Source organism: Megalops cyprinoides, chromosome 4 (genome assembly GCF_013368585.1).
Source record: "Megalops cyprinoides isolate fMegCyp1 chromosome 4, fMegCyp1.pri, whole genome shotgun sequence".
NCBI classification, from domain to species: domain Eukaryota; kingdom Metazoa; phylum Chordata; class Actinopteri; order Elopiformes; family Megalopidae; genus Megalops; species Megalops cyprinoides.
Window position 1 is genome coordinate 35623161 of NC_050586.1, and position 14909 is coordinate 35638069.

The 14909-nt window shown below is 39.7% G+C and overlaps 1 protein-coding gene across 1 annotated transcript in view; it reads right to left on the reverse strand.

Moving 5' to 3' along the window:
* Window positions 1-12625, reverse strand: part of parp8 (poly (ADP-ribose) polymerase family, member 8) — a 46118-nt gene extending 33493 nt beyond the window's left edge. The window contains exons 1-2 of the mRNA XM_036527828.1: window positions 12148-12625; window positions 11382-11436 (exon numbers count right to left, since the gene is read on the reverse strand). Coding sequence (XP_036383721.1) covers window positions 11382-11436; window positions 12148-12238 — 146 coding nt within the window. The 5' untranslated portion in view covers window positions 12239-12625. The remainder of the gene's footprint in view (window positions 1-11381; window positions 11437-12147) is intronic.
* Between the last annotated feature and the right edge of the window lie 2284 nt (window positions 12626-14909).

The following is a 14909-nucleotide window of genomic DNA, read 5'->3' on the forward strand; positions in this document are numbered from 1 at the left end:
GAATGGAGTAGATTTCCACCTCCTTTCAAAGAACTAGAGGCTTTTATTCTTCAAATGGCCCAACATCCCATTAGAAGTGCTTCAAAACTCATATAACAACATTCCAAGAAGGGGTGAAGCCAAAGTCAAAGGGTGGTCGAACCCCTTATTAGTTAATACATATTCGTATATTGTTTGGCATTGCCATTATTTTGATTACGTCCTGTATATAGCATCTATGCAGCAATGTAGCATCAAGATCCAGCGAAAACGTCTGTCACAGTCATCTGAGTGACAAATACATTTGGAGGACCCTCAAGTACCCGCGATGGTATCAAACCAAGGTCAGCTTTTGCTGGAAAACCCAACAGACATTCTTTGCCACTCTGTGAGACTGATCAGTTTTTTTCTCAGACATCATCAGTTCATATGTGGGAACCGTAAAATACTTATGTTGACACACCTCTCTCAGGCACATCCCCCATCAAAAGCACAATGAGGTAGCACTGCATTTGAAAGGGAATTTTTAAAAAGGCAGGCACAGAGAAAAGGTGAAAGCAGTTTCTCATCAGCAGAGACAGTGGCCTTGTTTATTTTCCCAAGCTCACAGTTGCTCATAAACGCACCACAAACTAACGAGGTGTGCTCTCTTCCCCATGCAAGAGGAGACACAATTAAAATGTTTTTACTGTCCTGTTGGAGACGGATGATTGAATGCAGGAATATCAGTCAACGTTATTCGTAAATAATGTTTTCATTTCATCCAAAAAGCACATACAACAAATTCTGCAGCCTGAAGTATACATCCTACTCCAACAACATCTCCAACGCTGCCAAAATATCCAAGGTAATAACCTGTGATTAAAATAATTTTCATATTCCATATATTTCAAGCATACATAGAGCTTAAGTCTACAAGTTGGGTTAGAAGTTTTGCCATCTGCAGTGAAAATATATTCAGGCAGAGGGAATTAATAGAATTAAATTAAATGCTATGCTGGAGGGTAACACCGCTCCACGGGTTTTATGTGGTGTAAATCTGTCAGCGGTTTAATTTAGCATTCCCACCTGCTATGCCACCCTGCAATTCGGTGGCATGCTGACAAGTTCCTGTACAAGGTTTTGGGCTTCCAGAGCCAGGATGATGCGGTCATCATATTCAGCATCGTTCAACCGCCCCCATTCCCTCTGGCAGTAATGAAACCCTTCAGTTTGGGTTCAGGTCGGGACCGCCTGCCGTAGATCTGACGTGAAACAATGGAGGCCGTTCGAGGACAAGCCTCCGCCCTGGTGATCGTTCACAATCAGAGCCAAGAGTCTGAGCGGGGAATTGGATTTGCTGAATCTACTGCTCCTTAAAGTCGTCGTAATCTATGACTGAAATATGTCCCAGAGTTCCTGGCGCCTAACGGAGACCAACGAATGGCCGTGCAGGGGAAATTTAAGGAGACATTAGCTTCAGAGCGGTCACCAATGACTGACTGCACCTGCCACATCAGGCTGGCCACAGGAAGAGGGCTGGACATCACTGGTTTGGAGAATTCTAGGAGATCAGACAGCAAAGGAGGTAAGACTGTGTGAGTCTTACCAAGAGAGCCATATGTCTCAATATTAATCAATCACTGCATTTATCACCAAAAAAGGACAAGACTAATGCAGTTTGAGACCATTTTTAATAAAAGCCTTCATTAAGAGACTTAAACTTAGTCCAGGGTCAGTCGGTAAGGCATTTGCTTTGAGTGCAGGCTCAGTATTGAAGCCCAGGCTCAGAACCGGCCATGTTATTTGCTGACAATAGGCTCCCACAGAAGCCCCTATCCTCCAATGAGCACCCACTCCACTGTAGCGAGCTGTGTGACTTGTAGCGCAAAAAAACAGCCTACAGTTGCATGCGAGTGCATCCAAGGATTGCACTTGTCTCACTTCAGCACTCCTGCACGGGGGGAGGTTGTTGCAGTATCATGCGCTTACCATACTGGGTTGTATACAGGAGAAAAAGCTCTTGGTACCATAGATGTATGTGGTATTGACTTACCCACTTATCAACTGGTGTATGTTAAAACACGTCCACAGGTAAGGAATCACATTGCCAAATACATACAGATTGCTCATTGGAGTGACACTGGAATCTGTTAACCATTTGTTCTCCACACAACAGAAAGGTATTTTTTAAAGTAAAAATCTGCCGTTTGCTCACAAAAGTCAGCATATATAATAAAATGAAACCCACATGCGCACACACATACACACACACACGCACACACACACTTAAAAGAAACACAGCAACATAAGCAAACTATGTTCATACAATATAGAACTGAAATTTAACAATCATCAACTGAATTTTTTTTTTAAGGAGAGCATACACCTTCTCAGAGCTAAGCCCTGATTAGTCACAGGGATGTAGGAAATACCTTAGAGTGCTCACAATATGTTATTTTTGAGTTTGTTCAGTTGGGTCTACCTCATTATTCTTAATGATCTCCCTCACCAGTAGGAGGGGAAAGGATAAATGATCGCCCCTGTACATCTTAATATTAATAGTTAACTTATTAATGATTAACTTTAAAAAATGGACAGACATGGATGAGACCTATTGACATGAGAATGGGATAAAGAAGAATATGTAGGATAAGGCTGATGCTACACAAGCATTGCATGTCACTATGCACGCTGGTCCAGTGCTACTCTAGTCCAGTAAGAGTCAACCTACTTCAGCCCTAATAAGTGGGATTTTTGACAGCTTGTACCATACTTTGAGAAATACACACATCTGACAAATTCTAGGAGTTCCCAAGATTCGCTTACAGATCACTGTATTGAAATTTTTGTAGAATGTTGCTTCAGTAGGCAGCAGGAATACCACGGGCATCTTTTTTTGTGGAATACCACAGGCCAAAGAGGTAGCACTGCTGCTTCAACCTTCAAGTATATACAACTAAAGGCTGATTTCACAAAAGCGTATCAGCTAGCAGTTCTTACAATAACAGAACAAGTATTAAATTGAACTTATGCAGATAAGCTATGAAGTGCATGCAAGCACAATCCCTCCAAAAAATACCAGTGTACTCATTTTATAAGAAAGTTGAAAGCTTTTCTTGAAAAGCTATCCATTTATACAAAGATGTCTTAAAAAATAATAATAATTTAGGTTTCAGCTTCACTCAGCAATTCAAATAATGCGTATTTTGTCACGAGCACCAGTTACTGCATAAACACAAATATTTACAGCCTTACTTGACCACTGAGCTGAGTGCTCATCATTCACCATGGTTGCTTTCAGCAAGGACACATACAGCCTTACTTAACAATCCAAATCACAGCTGGAACTAACAAAAAGCACATTTATTGCAAATTACCACAATAAAAAAAGACCTTTTCAGGTCAGTCTGCCCACACCACTTAGGAGAAGAGTTACTCAAATAATGTGTGGGAGCAATGCATTTTCACACTCCCAAAGAGAGCTAAGTAAAATACTGTAACAATACCAGAGTCAGGGGATTCTCAGACCAATGACATCGTTCATGTATCTGCTGTTCCTCCCCCTACTATAAATGCCCTTAGCATTGGATATCACAGCATTGCACACACACATTGCCAGCACTGAGTTTTTAGATTGTGAATTCCCCACACAAGCCAGCAGGATCCTTGCTTTGCGTGTCCTGCCTCCAAAACACAGCGGAATGGATTTCATCTGCGGTAATCCCGACCTGACCTCCCAGAGCAACGGCAAATCAATTCCAGATCATTTCAGAATGGAAAATGCCACGGAAACAGGGATGCTCTGAGGGCTTTCCTCCAAACCGCCACAGGAAACGTCCCCGTCACCATGCCGACCTACTCCTGGACGTACTGAAACGTGTTTACCTAACTTCAGAGCACACAGTAATCCAGTTACATTATTTTGCTGCAGATCTTTCTGTTTTTCATATTTCAAAACCAATCACCAATGCGAGGCATATACTTGTTTGTTTGAAAATGTAATTTGGGGCTCAGCCGATTAAGGGGCTTGTTCTGAGCAGGCTGAGCTATATGTCCCAGGTTTGAGTCTGAGCTGTGTCATTTGCCAACAGTGACCAGGACTCCACAGCAGCAGAACACAAGCGGATTCATTCCACCAGGAAAGAGTACGTTTTGCTGGCCAGCATCCCCTCGTCCCACCACTCTGACACCCTCTAAAGTGGGGTAAGCAAGTCCCTCAGATGACGTCAGTGGAGAATGGCCTATCCTCCAGTCGATGTATATTCCACAGTGGTGCACCGTTATATTTAGTGTGAAAAATATCCTAGCATATCGCAGCATCTTGCTTCAGTGCTCCTGCAGGAACATAGAGCATGTTGCTTAACCCAGCACAACCCGTGATTTCGAAAGGGTGAATTAAGCGTTAAGAGAAATGCTAAAAATCTTAATGTACAACAAAACAAACAGAGAGAAATAGCAGGTTTTCCTCTATGGCCAACCCACATGTCTCAGACTCTCAGTCCTTGTCACAATATCTTGAAACAGTATTGTGTCCATTCTTACTCCTGCCAGTGGAAAGCAAAATGAAGAGGTTTGAAAACAACAAAAGCACTTAAAGGAATTATGCTGTCTGTCATAAGTTAAAAGAAATAAACTGTACCGTAAAACAAAAAGGCTTCAGTTTTCCGTATTTAACCCTTTCCTTCTCTTGTAATGTACTAACAACACAAGGTGCCGTTCTCTATTTATTTACAAGCTGTGCAACAGCAGTCCACATACAAAAAAGCAAACATTATTTCATTAACCTCAGAAGGAACTTACATTTTTTATTAGTTTTTAACACTAGCTGCTGAACAGAAAAAAAGAATGCCATCTCAAAAAGCAAGAAAAATACCAAGAAAAAGTCATTTTGTAGGCAGACGCAAGCATTTTTTAGACATTTTAAAGGTAACATCCTAAGCATTTTGGAACATTCTGTATTCATATAAGTACTGGACTTGCACAATGAAAGTGCTGGCTCACTGTGTGTATTTTGATAACACATTAATTAGCTTTCGGGTCCAACGCACAACTGGGCCGCTAGAAGCAGGCTTTGATTGGAGGTGGGGCAGTTAAGCTCACATCCTTCCTGCTGATATGAACCAAATGCTTACTCCCAGGCAGGCTATGTCGAGAGATAAGTCAGAGGCCACTGCAGACACGATTGAGCTTCATATCGCTGAGATGTCATTCTTCCGTCTCAATAGGCTCTTTGGATGAAAACATTTACAATGAAGCAATTTGCTACGCTTACTAACGCTGCTTGATGTGTGTCTTGCTACAGCAAAGCAAAGGTTGGTTTTCAGACACACTACTCTCTGCCACACTGGCCAAATGTGCCCCACTTCAGTGTTCTGTAGTCTTTACATTCTCTGGAAAACCAACACCTGAAGCATTCTGGGAAAATAACACAAAATGCTGATACAAATCTATTATTTAAACTTACTGTTAGCCCCAATATTTATATGACCAGTTAGCGCAATAATACTCTAAATCAATATTTTTAGAAAGCCATCTCTGGTATTCCTGTATATGTTTTGAATGACATGAATGTATGTCTGTTAGTACCTTAATTCAATTCTAAATCACACATATCTCACTGAATATGGAATCTTGTAAGTGTGTGCACCTGTGTGTGAGTGTGCGTGAAATGTATGCATTTCTGTGCAGAGGCTATGCCTGGGTGAGCATTGCTGATTAAGCAGGCACCAGCTGTGGACAGGGGAAGTACTGTTCCTAATGGGGTTGTTCAATTTGAATGCACCCAATTTGACATTTAGCAAACTACAGCATGCCCTAAAATGCCAATAAAATGTCCCGGTTGTACATTACACAACATACAAACAAGTCTCGCACACTGGTTTTTGGACAGTAACTCTGGAGGTCAGCTAGAAACTGTGCATTATACAGTTAACTAGTTAATAAAGTGTATTGTAATGTTAACAGGTGTCTGCTAGCTTGCAGATCAAAACATGTTAATGCAATATTTCTGCTCCTAGTCAAATAGACATTAGGACGTCACACCATAGTTTCTAATAAATAACATGCAAATCTTCAAACACAAAACAATGCACTCTCTAAACCCACCTGGCTCTGTAAGTCATTGTATTTCTATGAACCGGTATCAGGAAGTGAGTTGTTTCCTTTTAGCATGAACCACAATGACAAAACTGCAAAAAAAAGAACTGCTAGCACTTGTCTTCCTGCTTACAAAGCGTAGTATCTCCATCCACCATGGCGGATAAAATTTTAGAGGAACTATAATAATTCAACCGCCTGTCTATGCACAATACTGCTGATTCAGTCAAAATTCTCTTTGATTCTTAACACCATGATGGATTTACATTTCATAAGAGATGCTTTTCCTTAATAACATTTTGTTTATGCAAAGTGATTGGCTGATATTCCATTGGCTGATATATCAAACATGTTTGTTTTTCTTGTACAGCTGTCGATTAGCTTTGAATTTAAACTCACCCCTTTTCAAGTCGGCCGTGAGAATTGGCAGTTCCTCAAGTGCACAAATGATCTAAAACTGTCCCTTGGTGACTTCTGCCAGCTTTATTACAGCTTTAAAATGAGAAATAAACAGTACATATAGTGGCTTACTCCCCTGGCTCTGTTTCTTCCTGAAAACATTTACTTGTTAACTGGGCTTGCTTACAAGGCGTGTTCCCCCTGTCAGCATTTTTAATAAGATCATTCTGTGAGTACTACTTCCATCTTTCAGTGTTAAAGCAGCAAAGATTCTACCTACTTATGCTGCCGGATTTTATTTTTAGATGCTAAATAAATTGGCAAGTTTTAACTCTGTGACATTTTAGTCTCACACACGTCAATTCACTGGTTTGGTTTCAACAAAGTTCTCCATTTGGAATTTGGAATTATCACTCTTAATCGATTTAATCCATGTAGTAAATTTTTTTTTTAAAAAGCTTGCCCTTAAAAAAATGTTTGCCATTTTAGAGCTATTAGCCTGCCTGCTAAATAATTTTGTCTTCTTAAATCAAGGCTTGGACCGACACCAAGAGATTAATTGTAATTGTAAATACTTTTGATAGATCGTTAGGAGGAAATTCTAATAAATTCTGGAAACCAGCAAACAGTGATGGCTTCACAAAATGTATTAGCAGAAGCAGCAGCTACCAGTTCCTTGACCATTATACTTCTCTTATTTTATTGTTTTTTGCCTACCCCAGTCTACAGAGTTTGATCATATTGGGCAAAAAATTTCTTGCAAGGAGGTTGGCATTACCGTACTACTTTGGCTGCTCGCTGCTGTGCCAAACTGTTTCCTGTCTACCCTACAAAAAAAAAAAAAACTGCAAAACTGCATTTCTGGTCTGGCATGTGACATAAAGGAATGGTTCAAAAGTTTGTTTGCTTGGTTTTTAGCTTCAATGATGCATATTTTTTTCTGATTAAATATTATGTAAAAGATGAAAAGACTCAGTGCAGTGCAGTTCTAGGTTAGATGACAGCGGTATCCCTCGATCTGTACCCAGCACTCTTGAGCTTTCCACACAGAGTGAGCCCGTTTAGTGAAGCAGGGAAAAGAGCCAACCCCTTCCTCTCGAAGATGCCAGAAAAATATAAAACAAAACTTCTCCATGGAGTGCAGGTCTGACTCATAGCAAAGCTATGTAATGCTGATGAAATGTTTCAGAAAAAATCTGCACAGCAAAAAAACACTCTTTGTCTCTGCTACAGGCTTTAAGTCCTCTCTTAGGTTCTCCTGGGGAAACTCCATTATGGAAGACAAGGAAAAAAAACGTTTTGAGGGAAACAATCACTCATGCCCAAAACGCAGTTAAAAGTGATGGAACGAACAGGCTATATAAAATGTAAAATCTGCTTTTTTATTCACCCCCGGCAACAGACAAGACCTTGGATTTTCGTTCTAGAGGATACTGAAGTCATCCAAGTATTTGAAATCACTGGCAAAGAATCATCCATAATCCTACACGTCTGGTTAATGACAGAGCGACTACTGATCAACAAATTGCCTTACGCAAGCTATTTTTCCAGCACAGTCTGTATTGGGGTCCATCCATCAATAATATCATTTATGAGCACCCGTAGGAACTCAGGCTTCACTCATTTCACTCCAAAACAAGCACCAATTCTGATCACTGAATTCTCAGAGATGGGGCATAATGCTGCTATTGTCATTCATGATGATTTCAAGGTGCGCTTCAGGACCTTTTTTTTTCTGTGGTAAGGCCAAATGAGTCTCTGAGATATTCCAGCAGGGCACACACTGAAGCCAGCTTTCATGGGGTACTTCATTGGTAAACCGACAAAAATACAGCCTGGAACCAGGACATCACCAGCCAATTTAATTTGTTTTGACATGTCCTGTCCTTTAAACACTTTAGTACAGAGGTGAATTGACAATGGAACTGAAAACACAACACTCAATATAAGAAATATAATGCAGTGAGAAGCTATGTAATTCCCAGAGGTACACTGACGCACAGTTTGGGCATTGATATCAACAAGATAAAGGGTTAAAATGTGCCATCACTTCTGAGCTAATGGCATTTTTTTTTTTTCACCAAAGTTAAAGACCAGTGCTATGACCTGTAAAATGCAACACAAACGAGACTACAACATGTGTTTATGAACACTGAACATGGAGAAGGAGTTGACAAGCTTAGCTGCGGTACAGAAAGCACTGTGCGTCTTCTCATTAAGCTAGCCCCCAGCAACAGTGGTGTGTAAGTTTCACAGTGCAGTTGAAAACAACAGCTAACCCACAGATTTCTCTGCAATATTCACACAGAGGAACTGAGCACCTTGCAGTCCTTAGAATGATGAAAGGAAAAACGATCAGTTACCTTTTGCACAGAAAAAGCAAGCCGCAGTACTGCCATCTATGAAGCAATTGCAGCATTCTCAGAAATTCCTTTACAATCATTCACAGAATTGGAGAGCAAGTGAACTAACACAAAAATTATTGTCATTTATCACAATGGACTGTGATCGGCCATTTTCTGTTGTTGGTGATTTAGATGTCCACAGCACTACACTCTAGACAGTTTCTCTCAAATGTTGCAATTCCCTAACTGTGAAAAATCAGAAAGACATTGAGCACTCAAATGCATTTCTACCTCCACGTTAAACTTAACCGCAAGTTAGGCAGGGTTGTTTTACATGCCCAGGAATTCGGCAATTCATACCCAACTGGGACCATTTCATCCAACGTACTAGAAATGTGGAGGATCAAAGCAATGTAGTAAGATCAGCCCATTAAGCTTGTTTAATGATAAATAAATTCTCATATTAAATTGCTATAAGTGTGTCATAAAACGGACTAATGGGATAGCATTCATTTGGTCAACATTATTGTGTTACGCTAAAATGGGTGAGTGTCATTTTTGTTTGACATCCACCTCCTCATACTGTGCTGTGAGATCTACTTTAATGAACTTGCTATGAAATAACTCATAAGCTGGAAGAGCAGATTATACTGCACAAATGTGTCCATCTGACGCTTACAGAGTACCCTCACTGTAACTGTACTACGTTCTTATTTACATTTACTATAGCAGGCCCCTCATTTGTTTTGATAACTAAGGACATGAGCTAATTTGAAACGTTTTCATGATTATGTAACCTACTTCAGGCTATCATAGAAAGTCTCGAATGCACTGCTCCTCCTCTGCCTCTTTCTTTGGATTGCAGCGGTTCACACTGTTGTTAACTCATTCTTTCTCTATCACTTAAATGCATAATCATAAACCCACTGTTTTTTGTGCTGCTTTTGTACCTTTTTTGTACTGTACTAAATGTGAATTTAAATCCATTTTAACAATGCACTAGTCTTATTCTCACAGGCACAACCAGATTCGCAGGCAGATTTGCAAAGCATTCTGGGCTCTGGAAATGGAGATATCTCTGCTATCTCTGCTGCCTTGTTTTTCAATATGCACATCTACTAAACTGAGGTAAGTAACAAAATATTACAACCTATTATACTCGGATTGTGGGTGACGTCATCCTTTAAGTAAAGAGGTTGTACTCCATTCAGTAACGAGGGCACACTGGAGGCACAGTTACCAAGAAATGTACATTCTCACTCTGCTTGCATATGTAAACAATTCTTACTGAAGCATCATGATCTCTATCAGCAGATGTGCCGGGGCAAACGTCTGAAATGGGCAACGGCCCAAAAAGTTTCAGCGCTCCCCTAGTATTACCAATCAAATATTCTTCTATGAGTGGTTAACTTACTATCTTCACCCCATTACAGTACTTGACTATATCCAGGCCATGCTCAACAGTAAGAATCATATACTACTGCAGGAGGAAGAGGAACATAAAGGTACAATCCTACATACTGTATCAACATCTACAATCAAACAAGAACAGCAGGCCTATACTGCTCGATAAGGGAGAAAGGTATATGAAATGTCAGCCTAAGGGTGGTATCATATAACCAGGTAGAACATTACATGCACTGTGCGCTAACCAATGAAAAATCAGCACAGCACACATGATATCACTGAGTCCAGTAAACAAACAGAGGAAAGAACCTTCGCCAGCAATGGCCAAGGTAATGAATTCTACAGGGGTTTAGAAAACAGAAATCACTTGGCGGAGCAATGAAGATGTAGTCTAGACTAAAGGTCTCCTCTAATTAAGAGAGAAGGAATTCTGGAAAGTAGGTGTTGCTACTTTAAATATAATATAAATCTTGTTGATGCTGTCTTGTGTATACTGGTGCTGCTACACAGGCAAAATGAATCTGTGAGCTTCTCATTTTAAATTAGCATATTTATCATGAAATTTGCATGACTGGAAAAGAGAATTTCTTTTAGTGTGCTAATTTGTGCCACAAGGGGTGGTTTTCAGGCTGCCTTTAAGCATAACCAAATATCCTCAAGCATTACGGCAACAGTCTTCAATAAGGCACATAAAAAAATGTAATATAAGACTGACAGGTCTTCATGTACTTTGTTTTAATACAACAAACAACAGCCTGATTGTATCATTAAAAAGGAATCTACTACATATATCGAATAAAACACAAAGCTGGAACTGCCAGTCGGTACCCTAATTTCCTAAATTTATCGTCATTGTTATTAGTATAATTGTTTCTTTCACGTAGGCCCTCTCTGAGGCATGATAATATCAACACTTCTGGTATGTTTGAAGGATATTCTGAGCAAACAGCGAAGGACTTGCACACTGATGCAATGTCTTCATGCTACCTTGTATTAAATACAAAGGGGCAGCATATTACACTCTGACAACATATAGCGCACAGGTTTGTGTGTTCATTTAATTACAGATATAGGTCTATCCATTTAAATATCAAAAGCCTTAACTTGTCAGATATGTTGACTTCCTTAATTTTAAATATAAGTCTTTTCACATAAATACAAGGGAATATTTACCTTTTAGATCCCTTGGAGTAAGTGAATGTGAAAGTGGCGTCTGTGAATCGGAAATCTGAAACACAAGAATAATTGACCCGTAAGGTAAAACCGAGAAGGGTGCACAACACAGTGAATTTACATTGAGAATAAAACGATCTCAGGAAAAGTCCCCCTTCAACAAGTGCAGTTTCCATGGCAACATCAGAAGGGGTTTCCATTGACAATGGATGAAAGGGAGGCTGATTGATGGCTAATAAATATTTTCAGAATCGTTTTGTGCCAGGGAAAAAAACTGCTGGTCATTTAGAATCCTTGGGTGTTTATCTGGCTGCTCCAGCTCGACTGAGTGTTAGCTACTATAGCTACATTCGGTTGGCATGTAAAGCACAACCTAACGTCATGACTAGCATAATAATGTTTTATTACATTTTTAAGTATACTTAATGTAACCATTTCCATTTGCTTCAAACCAGTAAACTTGCAGGCAATGCAGCTGTTTGTGGTAAATGATTTTGTTAATAGCGAAATAACCATAAATCAACCAATCAGTTATTGCTTACAATATCGCCTCATCGATTATTTCATATAAATGAATCAAACAAATTCGTCTGAACTGCGAGGTATTAACACTGAAGTTGAGCAAAATACGATACATTTAATCATGTGCTCATGTGTATGTGTGTATAATTTAAAACGTACACAAGTGCATAAAAAATTAGGTAGTCTACGACAGTGACTAACCAGGAACCTGGCTGGGAAACATCACTGAAGTGGGGAAACTCACCAGAAAATAGGCAGTCTTTCTCTGCCTTGCACCTTTGAATTACGATGTCGACGTCTTTTTGTATTCTCTCTTGCCTTGAACACATCCCCATGAAATAAAACTCCCTAGAATGCCTCGCTTTACTATTTACTGCTAAACAAATTCCCCTTTCAGGAATTATATATTCCACAGCCTGAAAAAAATCGAAATGAGCTTTGCTGACTCTGGATGGTCTCGAAATCCCAGGTGTGTCAGACGGACCGTGCTGATACCGTCTCTATATCATCTCCGATAACAATAGATTGAGATTAAAAGGTCCAGGACTCAACAGCTCCGCAGCTCGATGTATTTCACATAGATGGCTCTTTCAAACCGGAAGCCCCAATCTCCACTCCACATCGCTGTGCTGAATGCAACAATGGCGATTTCGAAATCTTACAGCAAGAGCGATCGCTAGTCTTAAAGCGAACCCAACATCCCCTTCTGTCCGTTACCAGACCTCGACCAGGAAGCACAGTATTAAGACTGTAGCGCTGCGAGTCGTGCGCGGTACTCAACAGACGGACCACAGCTCAGTTGCAGTTGGATGATGTCATGAGTGTCACTTTTTTCACCACTCCTCTCAGTCTTTGCATTGCTGCACTGGAAATGTTAGGGTTTTCCGTATGACATTATTTTCTTCCCATTGTTTCTTGAGTTTTTTAAGTAATTTTATCTATTAATACCATCGACTGCACAATAAGTCATTTCATATACTTAGACTCTATCAATAACAGTGCCTGAACAACTACAATGGTAAGCAAGGTACATTAACCCATTAATATTCATACAATATACAGTCATCCATTAAAAGCAAACACAATTACAATATATTTCAGCACAGAAAAAAAAAAAAAAAAAAACATTGTACTGTGTTTCCTTATGCTGAACATTTCTCCCATGCATTCTATCCCATCTACCAGCGTGACAGATGGATAAACCACACTGGTGTGGGCTTCTTGGCTGCATCCTCAAAGGCAGCCCTGCTGTTGGGGGTGTGTCAGTGGGGGACAGCAAATGCACACATCCACTCCATCCCATATCCTAAGTGTCTCAATGTCCGCCTTTTAACACACTTGCCAAGGGTACAGATGACACAGTCTACTGTATTTTTATTAGAATGGCGCTGATGTCATCAACTCATCCTAACTACATTTGTTACATTTGTGATGTCATGCACTTAACCACAGCATGCACATGACAAGGGTACGCAAAGTCAGTGGGCCAACTAGAATGACCTTACCAGAGGCCTGAACTCAGGGAACTAGACCACCAAAACTACATCGGAACTGAAACTGTGGTTACCGATAATTGCCCATTCCACAGATAAAGAAGCCGCTCCAGTTGCAATGGAGTTCAGTGATGAGTGTTCTGAGGCTGAGGTTTAAAATATTGCAAAAAAGATGGCTGCAACAGGCCCAGTGGGAATAAAACAGGGCCACCTGCACACTATACAATAAAAAAGAAAACTCTGTTAACTGATATGCAAAATAGGGAGCTGAATGTGCATCCAATATAACAATAACACCATCGCCACCACCACTAACACTGCTACCACCACCACCACCACCACTACTACTACTACTACTACTACTAATAATAATAATAATAATAATAATAATAATAACAACAACAATAACAATTACAGGTTCAAATGGCTTTATTTAAACAGGTTTATACTCGTTTATACTCGTTTCTGATTGGCTGGAGGGGTGTGCATTATTTCCCAGTAAATGCACGGTAATAATGCACGGCTATGAAGTAGTTCCAGTGAAAGTGACCTTATCACCGTTCGAAATTGATACGCAAGCTCATTCGACTTTACTGAAGATTCCATTTACAACTGAACATAACGGCAACATTGTAATAACATTAGATAGGCCTAACGTTACAGTTAACAGCAACGACATCGCTAGAGCATCATCAAAGTGACATCCTCAATGCACGGTGACATTTGCCACTTAAAATGGAGAATTTCTCAGAAATAACATTTAACCTTTTGGCAAGAATTTAGACTTGGAGACTTTTACAATAAATGGAAACGTTCAATTTCATTTCAGTAAATGAGTACGATGTAGCTTATAGTCACCGAATGTAACATTATCCACTTCACCAGCTAAGCAGACACTGTGTAGCTGGCTATATCAGAAATTTCTAGTTAATGGTCTATGTTACTGTAGTTTCAGTAGCTGAAGCCTAGATGTATACGTATAGTATTTTTAATGTAGGCTAATATAGTACATTTTTAAGTAATTAAATTTTAAATTGGCGGTCCAGTTCTATGGAAATAAACTGTCAGTGGTGGTTTATTCCTTACCTACAAAGTGTCTGGTTATAGTTCCATGGTTCCATGTTGGTGTCAAACAACATTAGTTGACGTAGTTCGCTAGAGATAATCGGATAATGTTAGCTTTCTGAGCTAGTCTCCTTGCACAGTTGCCAGCTAAGGAGCCAACTGATGCACTTTATTATTTTAAAGTAGTCACAATGTTTCTTATTCTGATAGAATTGGGCTTTATGGTTTACAGTACATTTGAACCATTATTATTATACACTACAATAGACCACCCAACTAATTAGGTTGCTTCTGAAGGTAACATTGTGTACCTAATTGAATTGAGTTTTGCCAAAGTGAAAGGGGTTGAATACAGCATAATCCATTTTTCATTTTCTTAAAAAAATATTTTGTGGTGTAAATCTTATGTTAACACAGGTTGAACACTTTTGCAAGGCACTGTATGCAT